The 18,100-nt window shown below is 36.0% G+C and overlaps 1 protein-coding gene across 1 annotated transcript in view; it reads right to left on the reverse strand.

Annotated features, from left to right (window-relative positions):
- col24a1 (collagen type XXIV alpha 1 chain) overlaps positions 1-18,100 on the reverse strand; it is an 83,356-nt gene that overhangs the window by 34,814 nt on the left and 30,442 nt on the right. The window contains exons 8-24 of the mRNA XM_028028160.1: positions 17,909-17,953; positions 17,165-17,218; positions 16,831-16,875; positions 14,366-14,419; positions 12,615-12,659; positions 12,098-12,151; positions 11,495-11,539; positions 8,969-9,022; positions 8,714-8,758; positions 8,162-8,215; positions 7,458-7,511; positions 5,877-5,930; positions 3,345-3,398; positions 3,211-3,264; positions 2,404-2,448; positions 2,245-2,298; positions 410-454 (exon numbers count right to left, since the gene is read on the reverse strand). Of these exons, the coding sequence (XP_027883961.1) occupies positions 410-454; positions 2,245-2,298; positions 2,404-2,448; positions 3,211-3,264; positions 3,345-3,398; positions 5,877-5,930; positions 7,458-7,511; positions 8,162-8,215; positions 8,714-8,758; positions 8,969-9,022; positions 11,495-11,539; positions 12,098-12,151; positions 12,615-12,659; positions 14,366-14,419; positions 16,831-16,875; positions 17,165-17,218; positions 17,909-17,953 (855 nt within the window). The remainder of the gene's footprint in view (positions 1-409; positions 455-2,244; positions 2,299-2,403; positions 2,449-3,210; positions 3,265-3,344; positions 3,399-5,876; positions 5,931-7,457; positions 7,512-8,161; positions 8,216-8,713; positions 8,759-8,968; positions 9,023-11,494; positions 11,540-12,097; positions 12,152-12,614; positions 12,660-14,365; positions 14,420-16,830; positions 16,876-17,164; positions 17,219-17,908; positions 17,954-18,100) is intronic.

Below are 18,100 nucleotides of genomic sequence, written 5' to 3' on the forward strand. Positions count from 1 at the left end.
TGGTTCCTGTTTGGCTTCAAAGGGCCCTCTGTTCAGTAAGTGCTTAATGCCTCTCATATGTGCACAGCAACAACACAGTCCAGCTTGCTTGGCCCAATTGGTTGCCTCTACTATCCCCAGAATGCAAATATTAACATTAAGGGGCCTACTGGAGGGACAGGTCTTCTTCCAATGTTCAAAGTAGTTGTATTTGTGGAAATTTCACAAAAAGAGACAGAGCCCAGTTCTTGTTGTAAAACTCTAAAATCTTAAACAGATATATGATTTGCATTAATTTATGTAGTTTTGGAGACAGGAATAGGATGTCTGATTAAATTTTGTGAGGCAAGATTGAAACATTAGAAGGTTTTGCAACTTACACAGCAGTTTCACTTTAATTCAAGCAATTAGAGGCGTGGGAAAGTCTTACCGGTGGTCCAACTTTTCCAACATTGCCAATGTCCCCTTTTTCTCCCTGCAAGGAGCAAACATCGAACAACTTTACTATTTAGCTACTGTAGTTAAAGAGATCTTTATAATCAGTCCACTCCTAATTTGGCAGTATGCTCACAGGATATTAAGTGTAAAACAGGACACACACATGGACTGCACAGGCCTGTGAATAATTTGGTGTTCCATGATGCATTTCATGATGACGACCATGGAGGAAATAATTTTCCCTCTTAATTAAGTCCATCTTTACAGCACAGACTAAGTGTTTAAATGGCTGGAAGTCAAAATAAGCACAAGATAACCATAAAAAGACAGGTTAAGAAGAGAAACTCTAACTACATTAACGTAACTTCTTGTGATTGAGTTTTAAAGCTTATCAATTAATTGTTGCCTATTAAACACAACAAACACTCACAAAAATTGTCAATAAATTACTCTAAAATAAAACAACCAGAAGAAACATAAAAAAATATGTCTGACATATACAAGTCAGTAGTGAGGAAAACATTTCCAGCTGTGGCGTAGCTGTGTGGCATCTTGCCAAATTGGTTGGCTTCCAGTTGTAAGAGTCATGTTTGATGCCAAGCACTGTCACAAGGCAAAATCCACCTCTGTCATTTAATACAGAAATTAAAAAATAAATGAATGAATAAATCATTTAAAACCATGAATGGATAAAAATATTCACATACAACTTAACTTTTTATTACCAGTGTGCGACTTTAAATTTGACTATTTGTCTGTCTTAGATCAGTAAATGATTAATTTTACTTGGTAACTGCCAAATAGGGAATCCTTTTAATGCTTACCTACACCAACATCATTTTTGCAAGACCCCAAATGCTGATGGCTTTGCAAGCTCTTAGCAGCTTACAACAGTTGAGTTAAACGGAGGCAAGCCTGTGGGTGGATCTTAAATCAACACCTTAAATCCATTGTTTCCTTCCTTCAAGAGATCAATATAAGTACAAGTCCAATGAAAATGTCTAGTCAATCATACCATTCAGGAAGTAGACCGGTTCAGAGTAACACATGTGAAAGAGTTTTGACTCAAAATGTCCATTTTAACCCCAGAACAAAAGCAAAACGATGGTGAAGGAAACTTGTAAAATGTCTTTTTACCACAGAGAAATGATTCCTCTACTGACATGACCAGCAATGCCACTCAGACAGGAAAAAATCATTACTACAAAAGTAACATTATAAGCTTGATTATACTTTGCAAATGCACTAAGGGACAATACATTTGACATATCCTGTGGTCAAAATGGAACTTAAATTTAAGTGTTTGGAAATAGGCTTTTTTTGGCATTTGAATATGCTTTATTAATTCCAGAGGGAAATTCATAAAAAGAGATCATTTACCAGAATAATCATTGTTATATCTGCTATGATAAACAGGGACATTTTAAAATGTCATGATTTTGACTGTGAGAAATAGATATGTGGTGGCAGCATTATGTTGTTGGTATGTTGACATCACAGGGACATATTATGGCAAAACTTTAGGAGTTAAATCTTTGAGACAAATGGGCATTTCAAACAATGACTTGCAATGATACACTTAAATTAGTTATAATGTGGCTGAAGAACAATAAACTTCATGTGTGGGAGAGGAAATCACATCACCCGGTTTTTAGTCTCATATAAAATGTTTGGCCTGTTATATAAAAATTTGGACACGGCTTAATAGTTGTCATTAGTCATCTTCAGTTGCAAAACCACAGAATGCCAAATCAATAACACAACTAGAGATTTTAAAACAATTGTTTCATGACACACACACACAAAAAGTGTGACATAAAGGCTTACCAGTAGGCCTTCAGGTCCAGATTCACCTGCATGACCTTTCCTCCCAGATCTCCCCTTTATAAAAAGTGGCAATCAAAAGAAGTGGTGCTGTTTATTTAATATCATCCAAAATCTAAACTGTTTACATACGTATGTGCACATTTAGATGAGATTTCTTACAGTTGGGCCAATGCTGCCAGGTGGGCCGAGTGGGCCTTCATCACCCTGCATAAACACAGTACAGTCATAAAAACCAAATCATTTGTAACATACAGACACAACTGCATATCTTTAAGTATGAATAATTAATGTTAAAGGACTAAAAGAAGCACACTTAATAATATAAAGAAATGTGAACTTATTTTGTCCACCAGTAAAGCTTAATGAACAAAAATAGCTCTGCAATACTAATGCCAACCCAGGCAATAAAGTTGTCATCCCGTTTCCTGTAAGTCAACGTAAACAGAACTAAGAGCAAATCTCCATATTCATTAAATTCTCTAAGACGTCTAGTAAATCCTAAAAGGAATTACTAATACCAAACTGGAAGAAATTCTAATGAAAAAGATCTGCAATTCAGTTAACTCGTACTTCTGAGTAAGGCAGGTGCTGGCCAACTCAGACCCTTTGTGAATGTGTGCCAACTCAATGCTTTCAACACAGCATAAAATAGTGTTTGTGTGTGTACACATGTGTGTGTGCTGTACTCCTTCCAAAGGTTTCTGTTCACTTTTCCAGAACTGGAAAAATTTTCAAAGTAGGTTTTATATGCATCCGATTTTAAATTATAACTTCACCTGGTGGAACATGCCCTGCGATCTTTCAGTAAAAATGTCTTCCACTCAGATTTAACTCCAATATGACTTTTACCTTGACAATCGATCAAGCTTTAGTCTAATATTTTCCATTTCTGTGGAGCAGTGAAACAGGAGCAGAGCAGACACAATATGAGATATCTAAGCTATTTTAAGTGTTGAACAATCTCACCTGTACTCCTGTTGGTCCTGGTGGGCCTTGGAGCCCTCTCGCACCTTGTAAACCCTGCAACACAACCGAACTTGCAATTACTAACAATTAGGTGAAGTAAATGCTTCATTTGTGGATGATTTGAGAGTTGCTACCTTCGGTCCAGGTGGGCCATTAGGGCCTGGAACGCCGATGTCTCCAGGAAACCCCTTACAAAAAGTATTAAAGAGATTACAGATGCTTGGACAAATTTATACTCCATTTAAAAATAGCAAGTTTCAGTTAGGACTACTGACAGATTGAAAAGTAGCCTAGGCTTCCAAAATCTGTTAACAGTCTTCTACAAAGTTTATGTATAAACAAAGACTGTAATGCCAAATAGAGCTGACTGAGATTGAAAACCTTAATGCAGGATTGTCCTGGCACAATCTTTAATTTCCATCTAGAGCTGCATTTGTTGACATAATTTCAAAGCTAGGGTTACTGTAAAACAAAATAACCCATAAGAAACTAAAACTAGCTAACTGATTTAACTGTAATGCCTTTGTCACACCATTGTGTATCTAGCTTGCTTTCCTTTAACACATGGATATATAGAGCTTCCGGTGACTAATACTCTCCATTGTATTATCTTTTGTGTGTTTGACACTGTAGTGTGTGTGATGTGACCTACAGATAAAAACTTTTCTGTATGGGTGCTGTAACTTTGTGACTCTAAATGAACTCCGCATGTTTTAAAACATGCAGAGTTACATAGATGTTGTGCCAATGGCCCGATGATGTAACTCTCATGCTATGCTGTGCAGATGCTCTGTCTACGCTATGACTTGCTAATTTAGTTTGCCGAAGGCTGTAAATGGCTGACACATCACAGGGCTGGTTGTGTGTTTTGACTGATTAAAGAAACATTTCTTGACCACTTGGGTGAACTTTAGTGGTTGAGTTGTTCAGCGGGTAAAATAAGAATTGAACACATAATTTTGCTCAGTCTAAGTGTTTCAAATGGAGCCAATTACAAAATGCAAACCAGATGTCAGTAACAACCCAGTAACCCACTTATCCACACGAGCAAAGAAAATCAAAGTAAAAATAATCCGCACATGGAATTAAGGATAAGAATATAGAATGACAAAGCAAATAAGTACTAAATGCAGTAATTATTTAGTACTGCATTTAGTACTAAATAAATGTACTAAATAAATGTAACTTGAATCTTCAAGTTATTTTCTTGGCAACTTCAAGATGTATGAAGAAATTAGTTGCAATGCTCAGGTGTGACTTTTGGCACATTCTTCCACACAACTGTTTTCAAATCTTGAAGATTTATATTGGATACAAGCCAGGTGTTTGTATCCATTCTAGCAGATGTGATTTCTTTGTTTGAACCCAGTTAAGTTTCAAACAAGACACAAGACCAAGGACCATAAGTTCCTTGGCCTTGTGTTTGGGACTATTGCCGATCCACAAGTCTTTCATCTTCAAATTTTTATCAAAAATGTCCCCATGCAATCCTCTAGTCATTCTTTACTCAGTTATTTGCAGTCTGTCAATATCAAGTTAAATAACTAAATAAAACCAGACAGGTGCACAAACCTTTCGCTCTTTTAATTATCCAGAACTAATACCTCCAATTTTCAATAAAAGAATCTGACTAATAAGCTGCAGAAGCTGAAGCATGAGAATTGGGTTCACATTTTGATTTTATTCTAAATTTAAACTTGATTTTTAATGCGGATTGAACTCTGCCTTTTGAACCTACATTTTAACATGAAATTATTTTATGGGGTACTTTTAGGTGAAGCTAACTTCAGATGTTGAGCTCTCTTTTTAAGCAAAACAGGAAGGTTTTTGTTATTTTTCTCTCCTTTGTTGTCGTGTAAAGCCATCTGTTTTGCATGTGAATGGTACCAGTATTATTAAACCTGAATTCCCTTTTTCGTCATTGGAATCCGGAAAGAGGGTAGCTGTGAAAATCAATATATTGTTTATGCTCCAATCCCACAACACACAAAAGTGAAGACTTAACAAACTCAATATGCTTTTATAGCTGTTAATGTTTGGACAGACACACAATACATTTTTCTTTATTCAGCATCTTTCACTGTGCCATTGTCTAGTCCTAACCTGAACTCTGTCACTCATTTTTTTCAGCATGGAAAAAAAACATGGAAAAATGCTTCCATGGTAAAAAAAATATATATATATTTGCATCTTCTCACCTTTTGGGTATGTAACTATGCCAACACTAATGGAGCAAAGTATCACTGTGGTGTGGACTGACAGGAGCCCACAGAAGCAACAATAGCAATAATGCTTCTAAGCTTATTATGCAGCAATGAATTTTAAATAAAGAAATTTATATCTTTAGCCAGATGCTTCTTCAAAGATCACCACAACACCCTCAAAAATAACTCTTAGTACTGGCAGAGGAGTTACTTTAAAAATATCAATCATTTCCTTTAACATTTTGCTAGAATTTTTTCATATCACCATTCTTTCAGTTTTCAAACAATTAAAAAAAAGTATAGTGCTATATTTAATTCAATGGACTCAAAACAGTCTGACTTTAGTTCTGCTATTATTTCTCACTTTATATGTTAAAGTGTGCTGCACCTAAAGCGTATCACATATTTACAGCACTATACACTAATATATATTTTTAAAAAAAACATGTATATCATTCCTACCTCTGGTCCCGGTGGCCCATGTGGTCCTTGTGTCCCAATTTCTCCAATTCTACCCTTTAAAGCAAAGTATATATAATATATATGTATCACCACATGATAAAGCTGAATATGACAATGTTCAAATGTGAATAAGGAGCACAGTTATATTCCTATTTCTCTGAAATTAGAGAACAAATAGACAGAATTGAACTCTGACAAAAATGAACTGTTCATTACTCCGGTGGGTTTCTGCATTGACACAAACGTTAGTTAGTAAAAACACATTCAGTAAAGTGATTAAGTTTTTCATCACAGAAATAAAATAGAGGTTTCCATCATCAAAATAAATCCCTTAAATCTTCTCAAAACCTGGCTGAACATCAAGTCCTCTTTGTAGTAGTTACTCCGAAGTCTTAATCTATTCTACTTTGTATCCTTAAAATGATGCCACTTTTTCCAGCAGTGATCTTTATGATTAGGTGTGATTAAAAAAACAGGTACATTGATAATGTGAACAAATAAGCCATGGATGTCCTGATTTGATCTCAGGTATTAGACTGAGATTCTCAGGATGGCTTTGGGAATTACATACAAAACTCAACTTCTACAATTGCGTCACCTGCTCTCCTATAAAAACAAATGAATTTTCTTGCTTTTTCGAGAGCAATTTATAAAAGTCACACATTATTTCCTCCAAAATGATATTACAGTTTTGCAAAGTCCTTAGCCTCACTGCATAACTGCCTAAGTCATATTTTGGCCAGATCTCTGCAGATCTGTACACTGCTATATCACCCTGCCTAATTGCAATCTCCTCAGCCTATCAGAACACTTATTGCAGTCCAAAATCCATATTTGCCTAAGTCTTTCCTTTGAGCTAGGCTTGCTTAAAAATTTGTTTCTTCTTGTTTTCTGAAACATCAAAAATATGGCTTAGTCAGTTATGCTAATAGGCTAACAAAATTATCTTTAACAGAATTTTCATAAGAAATATGAGTGTATTTCACCCAAAATATGATGTTTTTATATAAGTGTCTGCTGTTTTCTGTCTAAGTCACTCACTGCTACACTTTTCACCACTACTAGATGTTGGACAAAGATCTTATGTAACACTTGTGAAATTTGCATCTGTCAAACCAAAGCACTGTGTTTGTGGGTTTTGTAGTCTCTATATATATCAGGGTCTGGTTTAATCTGACTCCAGCATGTTTATGCCGTTTTCATATTTGACACAATGACAGGATCTGCCATTATTTATATAGGGTAATTAAATAAATCATATCTTGGGTAGGTGGAAATGCTGGAGCTCATACATGGTATTGAATTTGCTAACTTTAAGAAAGTAATAGACTAGGACTTGGTATGATCAATATCTACTGTTAAATTAGTTGGATCAGTATTAAGGACAAACATCATAATTAGGACATCTCTTAATTAAACTTCTGTTTCGAAACTCACAAAATTATTGTAGCCATTATTGTCACCTTGTTCATCACATCTAAGTCAAACCAGTAAAAAATGTCCCAAGTTATAAAATTGCCAGACTAAACATATTCCCTAACAATTAAAGAACCCTCCCTCCCATGGAGAACTGGAACGTACCGGTGGTCCTGGTTTCCCTCTGGGCCCAGCAGGACCAGGAAGACCAGCAGCACCCTAAAACATACAAACACAATCATCTTCAATTGGTTTTGCTTTGTGTGAGATTGCAACATTACAGCAGAATGCAAGTCTGATGACATTTGCAAAGACTTTCATATTTTTAGGTTTTCCATACTTATGTAATGCATATAAATACAAACAAATCAAAGCGGTTTCATTGCAGACATGTCATTGGATTTTACGTCTCAAATATATCTCTTTTCCACAGAGCGGTATGATACGGGTCAGAGCGGTTCGGTACACTACTTTGTCTGTAAAAGCAGCACAAACAACCGACCTGTACCGCACCATTCCTGGACCCCCTTCAGTTGTGCAAAATGATTTATGCATTTAAATCAAGCCTCTGGGTCCGTAGAACAATGGTAAGGTTAGGGTGGAGCTACTGGCGTCACACATTACAGTGCATTGATTGGAGAACAGAAAAACGTCACTGCTTGTCGTCGCATTAATATGACGCAACATTTGGCGTTTGGCTTTAACCCCCCCTGCCTGCAGTGGAAACGTTCTCCTGAAAACACCGGATCATCAAAAAGCATTCTGCATCACACTGACCTGGGCTGTACCACTCATGACTGCAAGGCACAAGTTTCATCTTGACATAAGTCACAAAATTCAGAGCAGTTTTAGAACTTGCCACTTCTTACCTTGTCACCTTGGTAGCCCATCTCTCCTGGCTCTCCCCTTTGACCCACTTCACCCTAGATTTTACAGTATCACACAAGATATAACACAACACTAACCTGTCATAGTAATCACAATATAACAAGTTAGAAATAAACACAATTCTAACACGAAATATTTGTACACTGCACTTTATATTCTATATTTTAAACTTTGATTATTTCAATCCTTAGTCATCCCACAAATTTATCTGAATACACATAATCGACTTGTTGCAAAAAGCTGCTAAAACCCAAATAGTTTGCATAAAACCCTAAAGTCAAAGTGCTTTCAGTCTGATGTCACGTTGGAGGTTTTGACCTGGACAAATAATTCACTTTGACATCAGCTTTGGTTTGCTGCTCCAATCCCTCCTTTTGTTTTTACTATTCTGGCCTTTTTGTCACAGTTTGTGGTAGAAGTTGTGTTGTGTATCAAACTGTCAACAGGGTAGTTGCAACTGGTGTAATTACATGAACTGAGCTAGTGGAATATAACACACATATTCACAACAATAATATAAATATTTAAATCACCTTATCACCTTTCAATCCGGGCAGGCCGACGTGTCCTGCTGGGCCCTACAGCAAGAATATAAGAAAAGAAAAAAGTTAAAAAATAAACTATCAATAATAAAGTTGACATTGAGGTAATTGTTTAGCATTTGCACATTACGTTTTTTGTTACTAATTTATGTCTTAGATCTTATCATCTTTACCAAATGAGACTTTTTTAAAACACAGTAATTAAGTAACAGTGCAATAAGTTAAATATTTACTAGATCAAGCTACCTGAGGTCCTGCCATACCAGGCAGCCCTCGTGGTCCCTCTGGCCCTGGATCCCCCTGTTGGAAGAAGAAAATAACGGAATTTGTGTTTTCAAAACTGAAAACTAAATTCACGTGCTCTTGATAAAAAACCCAAAACTATTACTTCAACTCTTTTGGCTACACAAATGCAAAGATATTTTTTGAACCCAGAGAAATAAGCGGAGATAATAATGTATCCATCTGTTTTGGATGAGCCTGCGGGCTTCCTTACTCACAGTGCAAACATCTACACCAACCAAGAGGCTTGGATTGAAAACAACCAGAAAATGGAGCTAGACCCCCCCACAAGAGAACGTGCTGTCAAAACATCTGCAACAATTGTTAGTAATAAAAATGGTGCCATGATATTGATATTGAACCCTCCATCCATTTTGGCATCTCTGATAAACATGTCTAAATAATCTCAAAATATCAATCAACAAAGTTGTTACTCTGTACTATTGTGCTACTGTGGTACTGTAGTACTGTGCTACTGTAATAAAGTCATGTTTTTATCATGGCTAGTAAGCATGGAGGGTAAAGTATGCATCTAAATCAAGCCTCCAAATATGATTTATAAATAGGCTAATTGGGTACCTACAGTACATGAAACAGATGAAACCTTAACGTAGTTCTATGTTTCAAGCTCTCAAATGAAAATAAAAAAATAACAGCTACCAACAAAGCATTGAAGATTAAGGCATTAGTGTCTTACATCTGAAACCTGAGAAAATCTCCCAGGAATTAGTTTCCTCATTTTGTGTATTTCCATAATCATGACTTTGTTAGTTTTTATTTGATAAACCATATGATCTAACTGTAGCTGCACCTTATTGTTAGTATTTTTTACTAGTTATGAACTGATTTTGCTCCAGTGATTGCTATTAAACACCCCCCCTCCCACACACACACACACACGACTTCTCTATATTCTCAGTGTAAAATAGTTTGGCCTCTTTCTCCTATCTCAGTATCTCCTTGATGAATTGGTCTTGACTCTGCGACCTGAGGGCACATATCTGGACTGAAGAGCAGTGCATCATTGAAATATGCTCTCCCACTCATGCTAGTGCTAACTGTGCACTTCAGGACCAGCTGGCAACTTGTGCAGCTTTGAAAGCAAAAAATAAATAAATCAGCAACATTCAGTGTGCTTGGAATATGCTGTCATAAATGATCTTTTTCTAGTTTATTTTGATTTCGTCTGCCATAAGTATTTTATGCATAATACTTGTTAGAGAGGGACACTATGAAAACAATGTGTCTCTCAGTCTACCTACAGAAATAATTTAAATAGGGAGCTACAAATAGTTACAGTATGTTGTGATCATTTTTTAGTTTGAAAACAAGAATTGTGTACACAAGGTTGAATTCATTCAAATAAATGCATATGCATAAAACCTCAGCACCCACACTAATATTTTGTCCCTTAGCAAACACACTCATGACTACACCTCACATTTTTGAGAACTCTGGACCTCTTCTGTCCAATCAGTATGCAGGAAACCGTAACCCTAAACAGCTTCATGATGCACATTATGGGTCCTGGTTGTTATGAAGATCTCATGACCTCAAAATCCCAATTTGTGTTGCTACTGTCTTCTGTCCATGTTTAAATTCTAATTGTTGTACATTTTCATCCATCATTAACCCAGTGGGAACTTCAACAGATCCCACTCAGCGTGATCTCAGTGTTCCTCTTGCTCTCATGTGTGAATTTGATGTCTAGAGATGTCCCAATATTTTTACCTCATTTTCTTTTCTCATGATTCAATCAGTCTTGTGAAGTGCGCCGCAGCAACAACCCAACCAACATGATGCTGCCACCGCCGAACTGCACAGTTGAGTTAGTTTTCTCTCATTTGCAAGCTCCATCAGACTCCAGAACACGTCTCCAAAATTAAGGTTGATTCACTTTCAGAATGTAATTATTGAGGGTTCTGTATATTGCTATTGGAGTAATGGCTTCTTCCTCACTGACTGGCCTTTCGGTCCATGTTGGTACAGGAGGGTTTTTTTCTGATGTTTAATGACACCCTCTCACCAACTTCAACCAGAATCTTCAGAAGGTTTTTTGATTTTGTTCTAGGATTGATTTGATTTGACATTTTTACTTGTACCTAAGTATTGGAATGAAGCACCTAAAGGGATTTAGAGATTTTGCCCAAAGATAATCTGATCTTATTGAGCTTCACAATTCTGGCATAGGAATTTTAGTGTATGTAAGCTTCTAAATTTGACAAGATTAATGAAAAATATACAAAAGACATTCAATATCTTTTTACAATTGGGGTATCTTGCAAATATAGCTATTTCTGTTTATCATAACTGACCCAAAACAGGAAAGTTTAGCTTAATTTAATGTTAAACCATGAAAATAAAAAAAAGTTTTTATATAGTTTTTATATAATTTTTATACAATGTAAGTTTCTGATTTCGGTGGTGTCTTTCAATCTAAACTATAAAAATGTACCAGTGTGAAGAAAACGAGACAAATATCATACTCACCCTCAAACCAGGAAAGCCGGTAATACCAGAACCACCAACAGGCCCCTGTTGAAACATCATAGCACAAGACATTTTCAGAAACATTTTACAAACATACATATAATATTAATCTCAAAAGATTTATTTCCCTGGATCATGCATTTTCCTTTTGATTTATGTTGCCACTAATACCAACAAACAATAATAATAAAAAAAGATGCACTACTTTTGATAAGTTATAATGTTATGTTCTATGCATTCAACTGTAAATAGAACCCTCTTGGGCATTAACAAACATAAAGATAAGTGTGCACACTTTAAACTTAACATTGCTTATCTTAAAACCACATTTTGTAAAATAAAAGAGTGTCCTACAATACAAGATGATAAAAGCAGAAACAGATTCTCAAACAAATCTGAATCCAGTCCAGTAAAAGTTCGAATCCAACTGGAGAAATAATGTTCAGTCCAGAAGTTGGGTACTTAAGCAGGGAACCAATAGAGTAAATGGAGTATTAAAGGAGCATTTTACTTTTACAGCAATTTTTTAATTTCATCTGAGATTTGTAATATATACATTTTTAAATTCCAATCCACAGGTACTTCAAAGATTAGCGTTCTCACCTGGCTGCCATCTGGACCAGGTGGACCCCTCTCCCCGACTTCTCCTACCACACCCTGTGGAAGAAGCAGAAAATATACCAGAAGTAAAAATATAAATTTTACAAAGGAGGACACACCTTGTTTATTCCACTCTTTTTTTTGTATAAAATAACAGTTTAAGTCCCAAATATATGAGACCTACACTTCTTTTGGCCACTATGCAATAAGGGAAAGACAAGCAAAGACACCACTAAGAGGAAGATGATGTTTAAGATGAAAGTTTAAATTAAAACAGGCTAATTTTAGCATAAAACACACTAATAGCCCAAATAGAAAATGTATTTATACGTTTTACAATGTACCAGAAATTATTTCCAATTTTAGCCCTAGAAAACATATGCGTACCAAAATACACCTATTTTAACATATTTGTGGATCTAAATCGCTTCACTAGTGTTTCTAGGATGTGTTCACCTGACCCTCAAACAGCTAAAAACAGATAAGTACAAAAAATATTATCAAAAACAAACTGTATTACGTGTCTTCCTTTTGGGCCAGGTTTTCCAACAGGACCAGGAATGCCCTAGAAAATAATACCAAGTAGTTAATCAAACCTTCCAAGGCACCAGACCTCCGTGACCCTGCAGGGATTGGCAGGTATGATCAACGGATGGATGGAAAACACATCACTTCTGCAGAGATATCCATATAAGAAATGCTTCTCAGTAAAAGTCAAACGTATATAAATGTGCAACTCTGGAAAGAAGATTTACACTAAAACTGAATTTTTATTATTATTATTATTATTATTATTATTATTATTATTATTATTATTATATATCATATTTTTCCAGGTGAGCATTTGCTGTTTCTTTCCCAGCTTAGAACTGAGAAATCTGGACTTTGGAGCACAAATCAGACACAACACCTTGAATAAAACCCCACATAATGTGTATGTAAACTGCTAATTTGATTAAGTTGAAATGTCTTGATATGGCAAAAAAATCAATTATCCTATTAGTCACATCATTATGCATATACAAGATGACATAAGTAAAGTTTTTCAGAAAAACTCTTTAAAAGTTTGACACGGTTATAAGCAGACAAAATACACACCTTCTGCATTTTTACTGTCTGATATTAAATCAAAATAAAAATCTCCTGAGTTAGGTCAGTTAGTATTACCAAAATCATTTATATTCCCTATATGCCAAAATAAAAAAATGAAAGATATTCTTTTAACGTTCTTTAAATTCAGAGTATGTGTATTCTTCTTCCACAAGCTTTTCAGAAAGTTTGGAGTTCTGTTCCTCCTTACGGATCAAACAGGTTTTTCAGAATGCAGGTTCAAGCTTCAAGCTTCTCGCTGTCAGAACTTTACATGAACAAGCTCCTGCCCAGCTACATCAAAGTAGCTGCTAGCCCTTCATGTGGTCTTGCTGGTTTCTAGAATATTCCTGGCCCTGTGATTAAGGCCAGCTGATTGAGCATCATACCAAGGTAATGACAGAAGGACACAGAGCCTTCATAACCATTGCCCCTACATGTGGAGAGCCAATGATATTTTTCAAAAACTGTTCACACTCATCTCTTCGAGCTTCAAGCTAATTTTATTTCTATGTTTTCTTTTTTCTTTGGACTTTTTATGCTTTTCCTCCAAATGTAACGATGATAAAAAAACACACACACAAAAAAACATCCGTTTCGCTTTCAGAAGACCACAAGACATCGCTCCAAATATTAAGAACATCTGAAAGCGTTTGCAAAAGTGCAATCTGGTTTTTTTTATGTCCTTATTCCTTTTCATGTTGCACCGCCATTGTCTCTTTTCTTAACAGAACATTCCCATTTTGTTTGTACTGCTAAATCATTATCTGAACAAATAATCCCACTTCATGCATATTAAATTATACCAGAGTTCCTGATATCTTAGGTGATTTGTTTAGCTGTTTTTATGATGTCACAAAAGAAAGCAGACTACTTTAGGTAATGCCTTAAAATAAATCCACAGGTGTCTCTAATTATCTAAAATGTTGTGAATTAACCTGACAATCCTGTTTAGTAATTTTAATACATGTCACTTTCTGAATTTTAGAAAAATAATAACTACATCTAAAAACATACTATTGCTCATTGTTCTGGCTGTTGACAAATGGAAATGACTTAGCTAATGGTAATTTACCTTATAAAATGGCAAAAATTTAGTCTGATTACTTGACAGATTGTGAAAAAACCTTGTATTTTAATGCATGTATGAAACATACACTACTAAAAAGATAATACACTTACTTTCTCCCCTTCCAGCCCTGGTGGTCCAGCAACGCCAGGAGGCCCAATGAAACCCTAAAAACAACAATTTCATATCATAACATTGGGATACATTACATGAATACTTTTAAACAATATTTAATTGGGAAAAAATTAAAACTAAACTTTTTTATTGCAGATATAAAATAAACCTGTTTTATATTAACAAAACATATTCTTTCAATTAAAATTGAATGATTCTTTAAAAGCAATGAAATTTTGGTTTTACAGCTGTTGGTTAATGCTAGCCAAAAAGTAGTACTTATGAGCATTTGGAAGTAATTTTTAAACCATGAAACAGTGCCTAAAATATATGTGACAGGGACAGTTGTTCTGAGAAAGTGATACAGTGACAGAGGAACTGTCTCTTCCTGGAAATCCTTTGTAACATGTATTGGGAAGCCTTTAAATTATCTGTAATGTTTCATGTCCAAAGCACTTCAGGACTGTTTCCCACTCTTTTATTTCTTTGTTAAAGGGAAAAGGAATAAAGAAGAAAAGCAAGGATATTTTGCTCCAGAGCTTTTGTTTTTACATAATTTAGTTTAACGGACCATGAGCCCGTTAAACCCGATGAGCCTCAGATTAGTCATTAGAAGCACATTATGACGACTGTGCAATACGTAAAGCTTCAAAGTTAGGATACAGCTGCAGCCAACAGTGACTCATATGATCATAAAGTGTTTTGTGAAAACACCCACATCACTGGAGCACATCTTTCCACCTTACAACAAAAAACCATTATTGTTTCATTGGGATTCTTGGTGACAGTTAAAGACAAAGCCACAAAGAATCATGAGCAGACATGGAAATTTTTGATTTTTTTCAACAAGTCAAAATCTAAGAAGTGTGGTTTGTTAATGTATTTTGCACCCTTGAATCTATACTTTGTAAAATTCAGTTTTTTTTGCAATCACAGCTGCGAGTCTTTTGGGGTATGTCTTTGGCGTTGCACATCTATGAAATGTTTGCTCTTTGATTTGACTGAGCCACTCTTACACATGTATATTTTTATTCTAAACCATTCCATTGGAGCAACAGTTGTGTGTTTAAGTTTATTGCCCTGCTGTTCCAATCTCAAGTCTTCTGTGTCATTTAACGCATTTCCTTCAACAATTGTTCTGCATTTAACTCTACTGAGATCCTACAACATAGCAATAGCAGAAGCATTGTGCCTAAAAGCTAAAAATGTTTCATCTGACCAGGTCTTCATCCACATGCTGACCCTTCCTCCAATTCGGAACAAAGCAAATCATAAACAGGATACTTAAGCAGAGTGCTATCATGCTGCTAATCAGAAAATTATGAGACTGCCTGTTTGATTTTGTGCTGAATAAAGGATATTACGAACCAATATCAATATGTTTCTTTCCATTATATGCATTCAAACACAAATGGAATATTTGCACTGGTTTACTGAAATACAACCCCTCAGAAGAACTAATGAATATTGTCCATATTACTCCATTTTATCTGTAATAATAGCCGTATTAGATAATGAGACAGATTTGCTCTGTGAACTCTGATTTTCCCAATAGGAATTCCGACTTAGTGGGCGTTGTTGTTGCTTTATGAGTGGGAAGTTAGAAAAACAAACGCTTATACAAAGGTAGACTATGTTTATAAGTAAGGAAGCTTGTGAAGGTAATATATTACACATAATATTATTCAGAGAACCTAATATAAATACACTCCACACTTTTTAGATCTTCAGGTGTGCATGCATTTGTCTCATTCCTTCCGCTTTACGGTGATATGGTGCATTGTGTTGGTCCGTTACAAAAAGTTTAAGAGGTATGAATACTTTTGCAATGTACTGTAAACAAAAAGCTTCAGAAAAGGAAAATAATACATTGTTGAAAGCAATACAAAATAGTTTGACAAACTGCTGCACAGAAATGTTCTGTATCATCTTTGTTCTTTTTATGCATATGTCAGTGTGTTTCTAACGCGCCATGTCTCTTTCTCCTACACTTCAGCCTTATCAAAGCTCTTTCTGTCCTTTTCCTCATGCCAACCTCAGCCTGACACTGTAATCCCAGCTATCCTCTTTCTCCCAGTTGCAGTTTTCCACATAAAGTCCCTTTCTCTCACCAGCTCTTTTAGCCATCCTCTCTGTCTGCTTTCAGACTTTCTCTAATCTATTTTTCCTTTATCCTCTTCTCATCCCTTGATTTTCTTGTTTTTATGATGGGGGCATTCCTCTGTGAAGAATGAACTACAGTTAGAAGAAAAAGTGAGGCTTCAAAGCGACAACCCGATGTCACACTAGCCCTCACATGAGGACTCCCCTAAGGCGGTATGATGAAAATGCGAGTCTTATCCTGATCTTTTTCTATGGAGCAAAGTTAAGCACCTGACATCGTCCTGATCCCTTCAGGAAATGAAGTGTTTAATCCAAAGCTGTAGAAGAAAAGAGGGCAGAATGGGAGCGGAAAGCTACTTACACGGACACCTTTAGGTCCAGGGCTACCTTGTGGCCCAGCTAAACCCTAAAAGAAAAACAAGGTTTTGATCAACAAGAACAGGCATGTTTTGAAGAACAGGCATCCTCATTATCAGAAAATGTCATTATAACCACACTTAACACTTACTTATATATAAAAAAAATTGCTATTGTCAGCTGGATGAAAACCTGAGAGTATATCGGCATTCAAATCATTTAAATTAAAATCAAATGAGAGTGTAACGAGTGTAGAGAACAGCAGAGCAGATGATATCAGGGAAGTTTTACTGTAAAATGGATTCATGAAGAAACTTTTCTTGTGTTTTTCACTGCACCTGCCTGCCAGGGTAACCTGCAGCTCCAGACTCCCCAGGAGGTCCTGGTATGCCCTTCAGTAAGAAAAAGAGTGAGAACAAGAGAGAGAACGTGAATGAACAATGAATGAGATTAGGTGGAATGGATGAACTGAAAGAGGAGAAACACAGGCTTCTGCTGCTGCTGTCTGCAAGAATAAAACACACACTGTTCAGTCCAGACAACCCGTCTGCTAACTGTTGCTTCCTGCAGAGCTCCAACCCGACCCGCCCCCTCTTACTGTCTTTTTTTTTAAAACTAACCTCATTTGTTAGCATTTTGACAACCTGGAAGGTGTTTCCATCAAGGACAAGTGGGATTTAAACTGAGGATAAAAGAAAACACTGACTGGATTGTGCAAGCCGATGTCCTTAGATTCACACAACCTGTCTGAGTTTTGAGAGTGTACAAACAAATAAGTGTCTGCATGCATTTTTACTTAAATAGTATCATTACAAAATATAACTTGATATCAAATAAGGAAGAGGCAGCAGTTTAGCATAGTAAGAAATACTGCCACCTAGGGATGGGAGTAAGCAGTCACATAAAGCCGATGTTTCTGACCATTTCTGTGGAAAATTAGCAACTGTGCTAAGTCACAATTGTGCGTCAGTGCAAAGAAATGCAGGGAACTGTTCATTTTGCGTGAATTTCCATGATTAAGGAATCACAGAAAATCAAAGGGAATAACTGGAATTCAGTCTGAATTAAAAATGATTACTTACTTGTTCCCCTGGTTGGCCAGGTGTGCCTTGATAACCCTTAGGACCCTTCAAAATTAGAACAAGAAAATATCTTTAGCATACTTTTAAAAAGAAAAACATCAGAGAACAGTTTACAAGTGTGTTCTACAAGAACCTCAACAGTTTGTGGGTATTTGTTTATGCATTGCTGATAGATGACTTGAGCCAAGAAAA

The sequence above is a fragment of the Xiphophorus couchianus genome, chromosome 9, assembly GCF_001444195.1.
Source record: "Xiphophorus couchianus chromosome 9, X_couchianus-1.0, whole genome shotgun sequence".
NCBI classification, from domain to species: domain Eukaryota; kingdom Metazoa; phylum Chordata; class Actinopteri; order Cyprinodontiformes; family Poeciliidae; genus Xiphophorus; species Xiphophorus couchianus.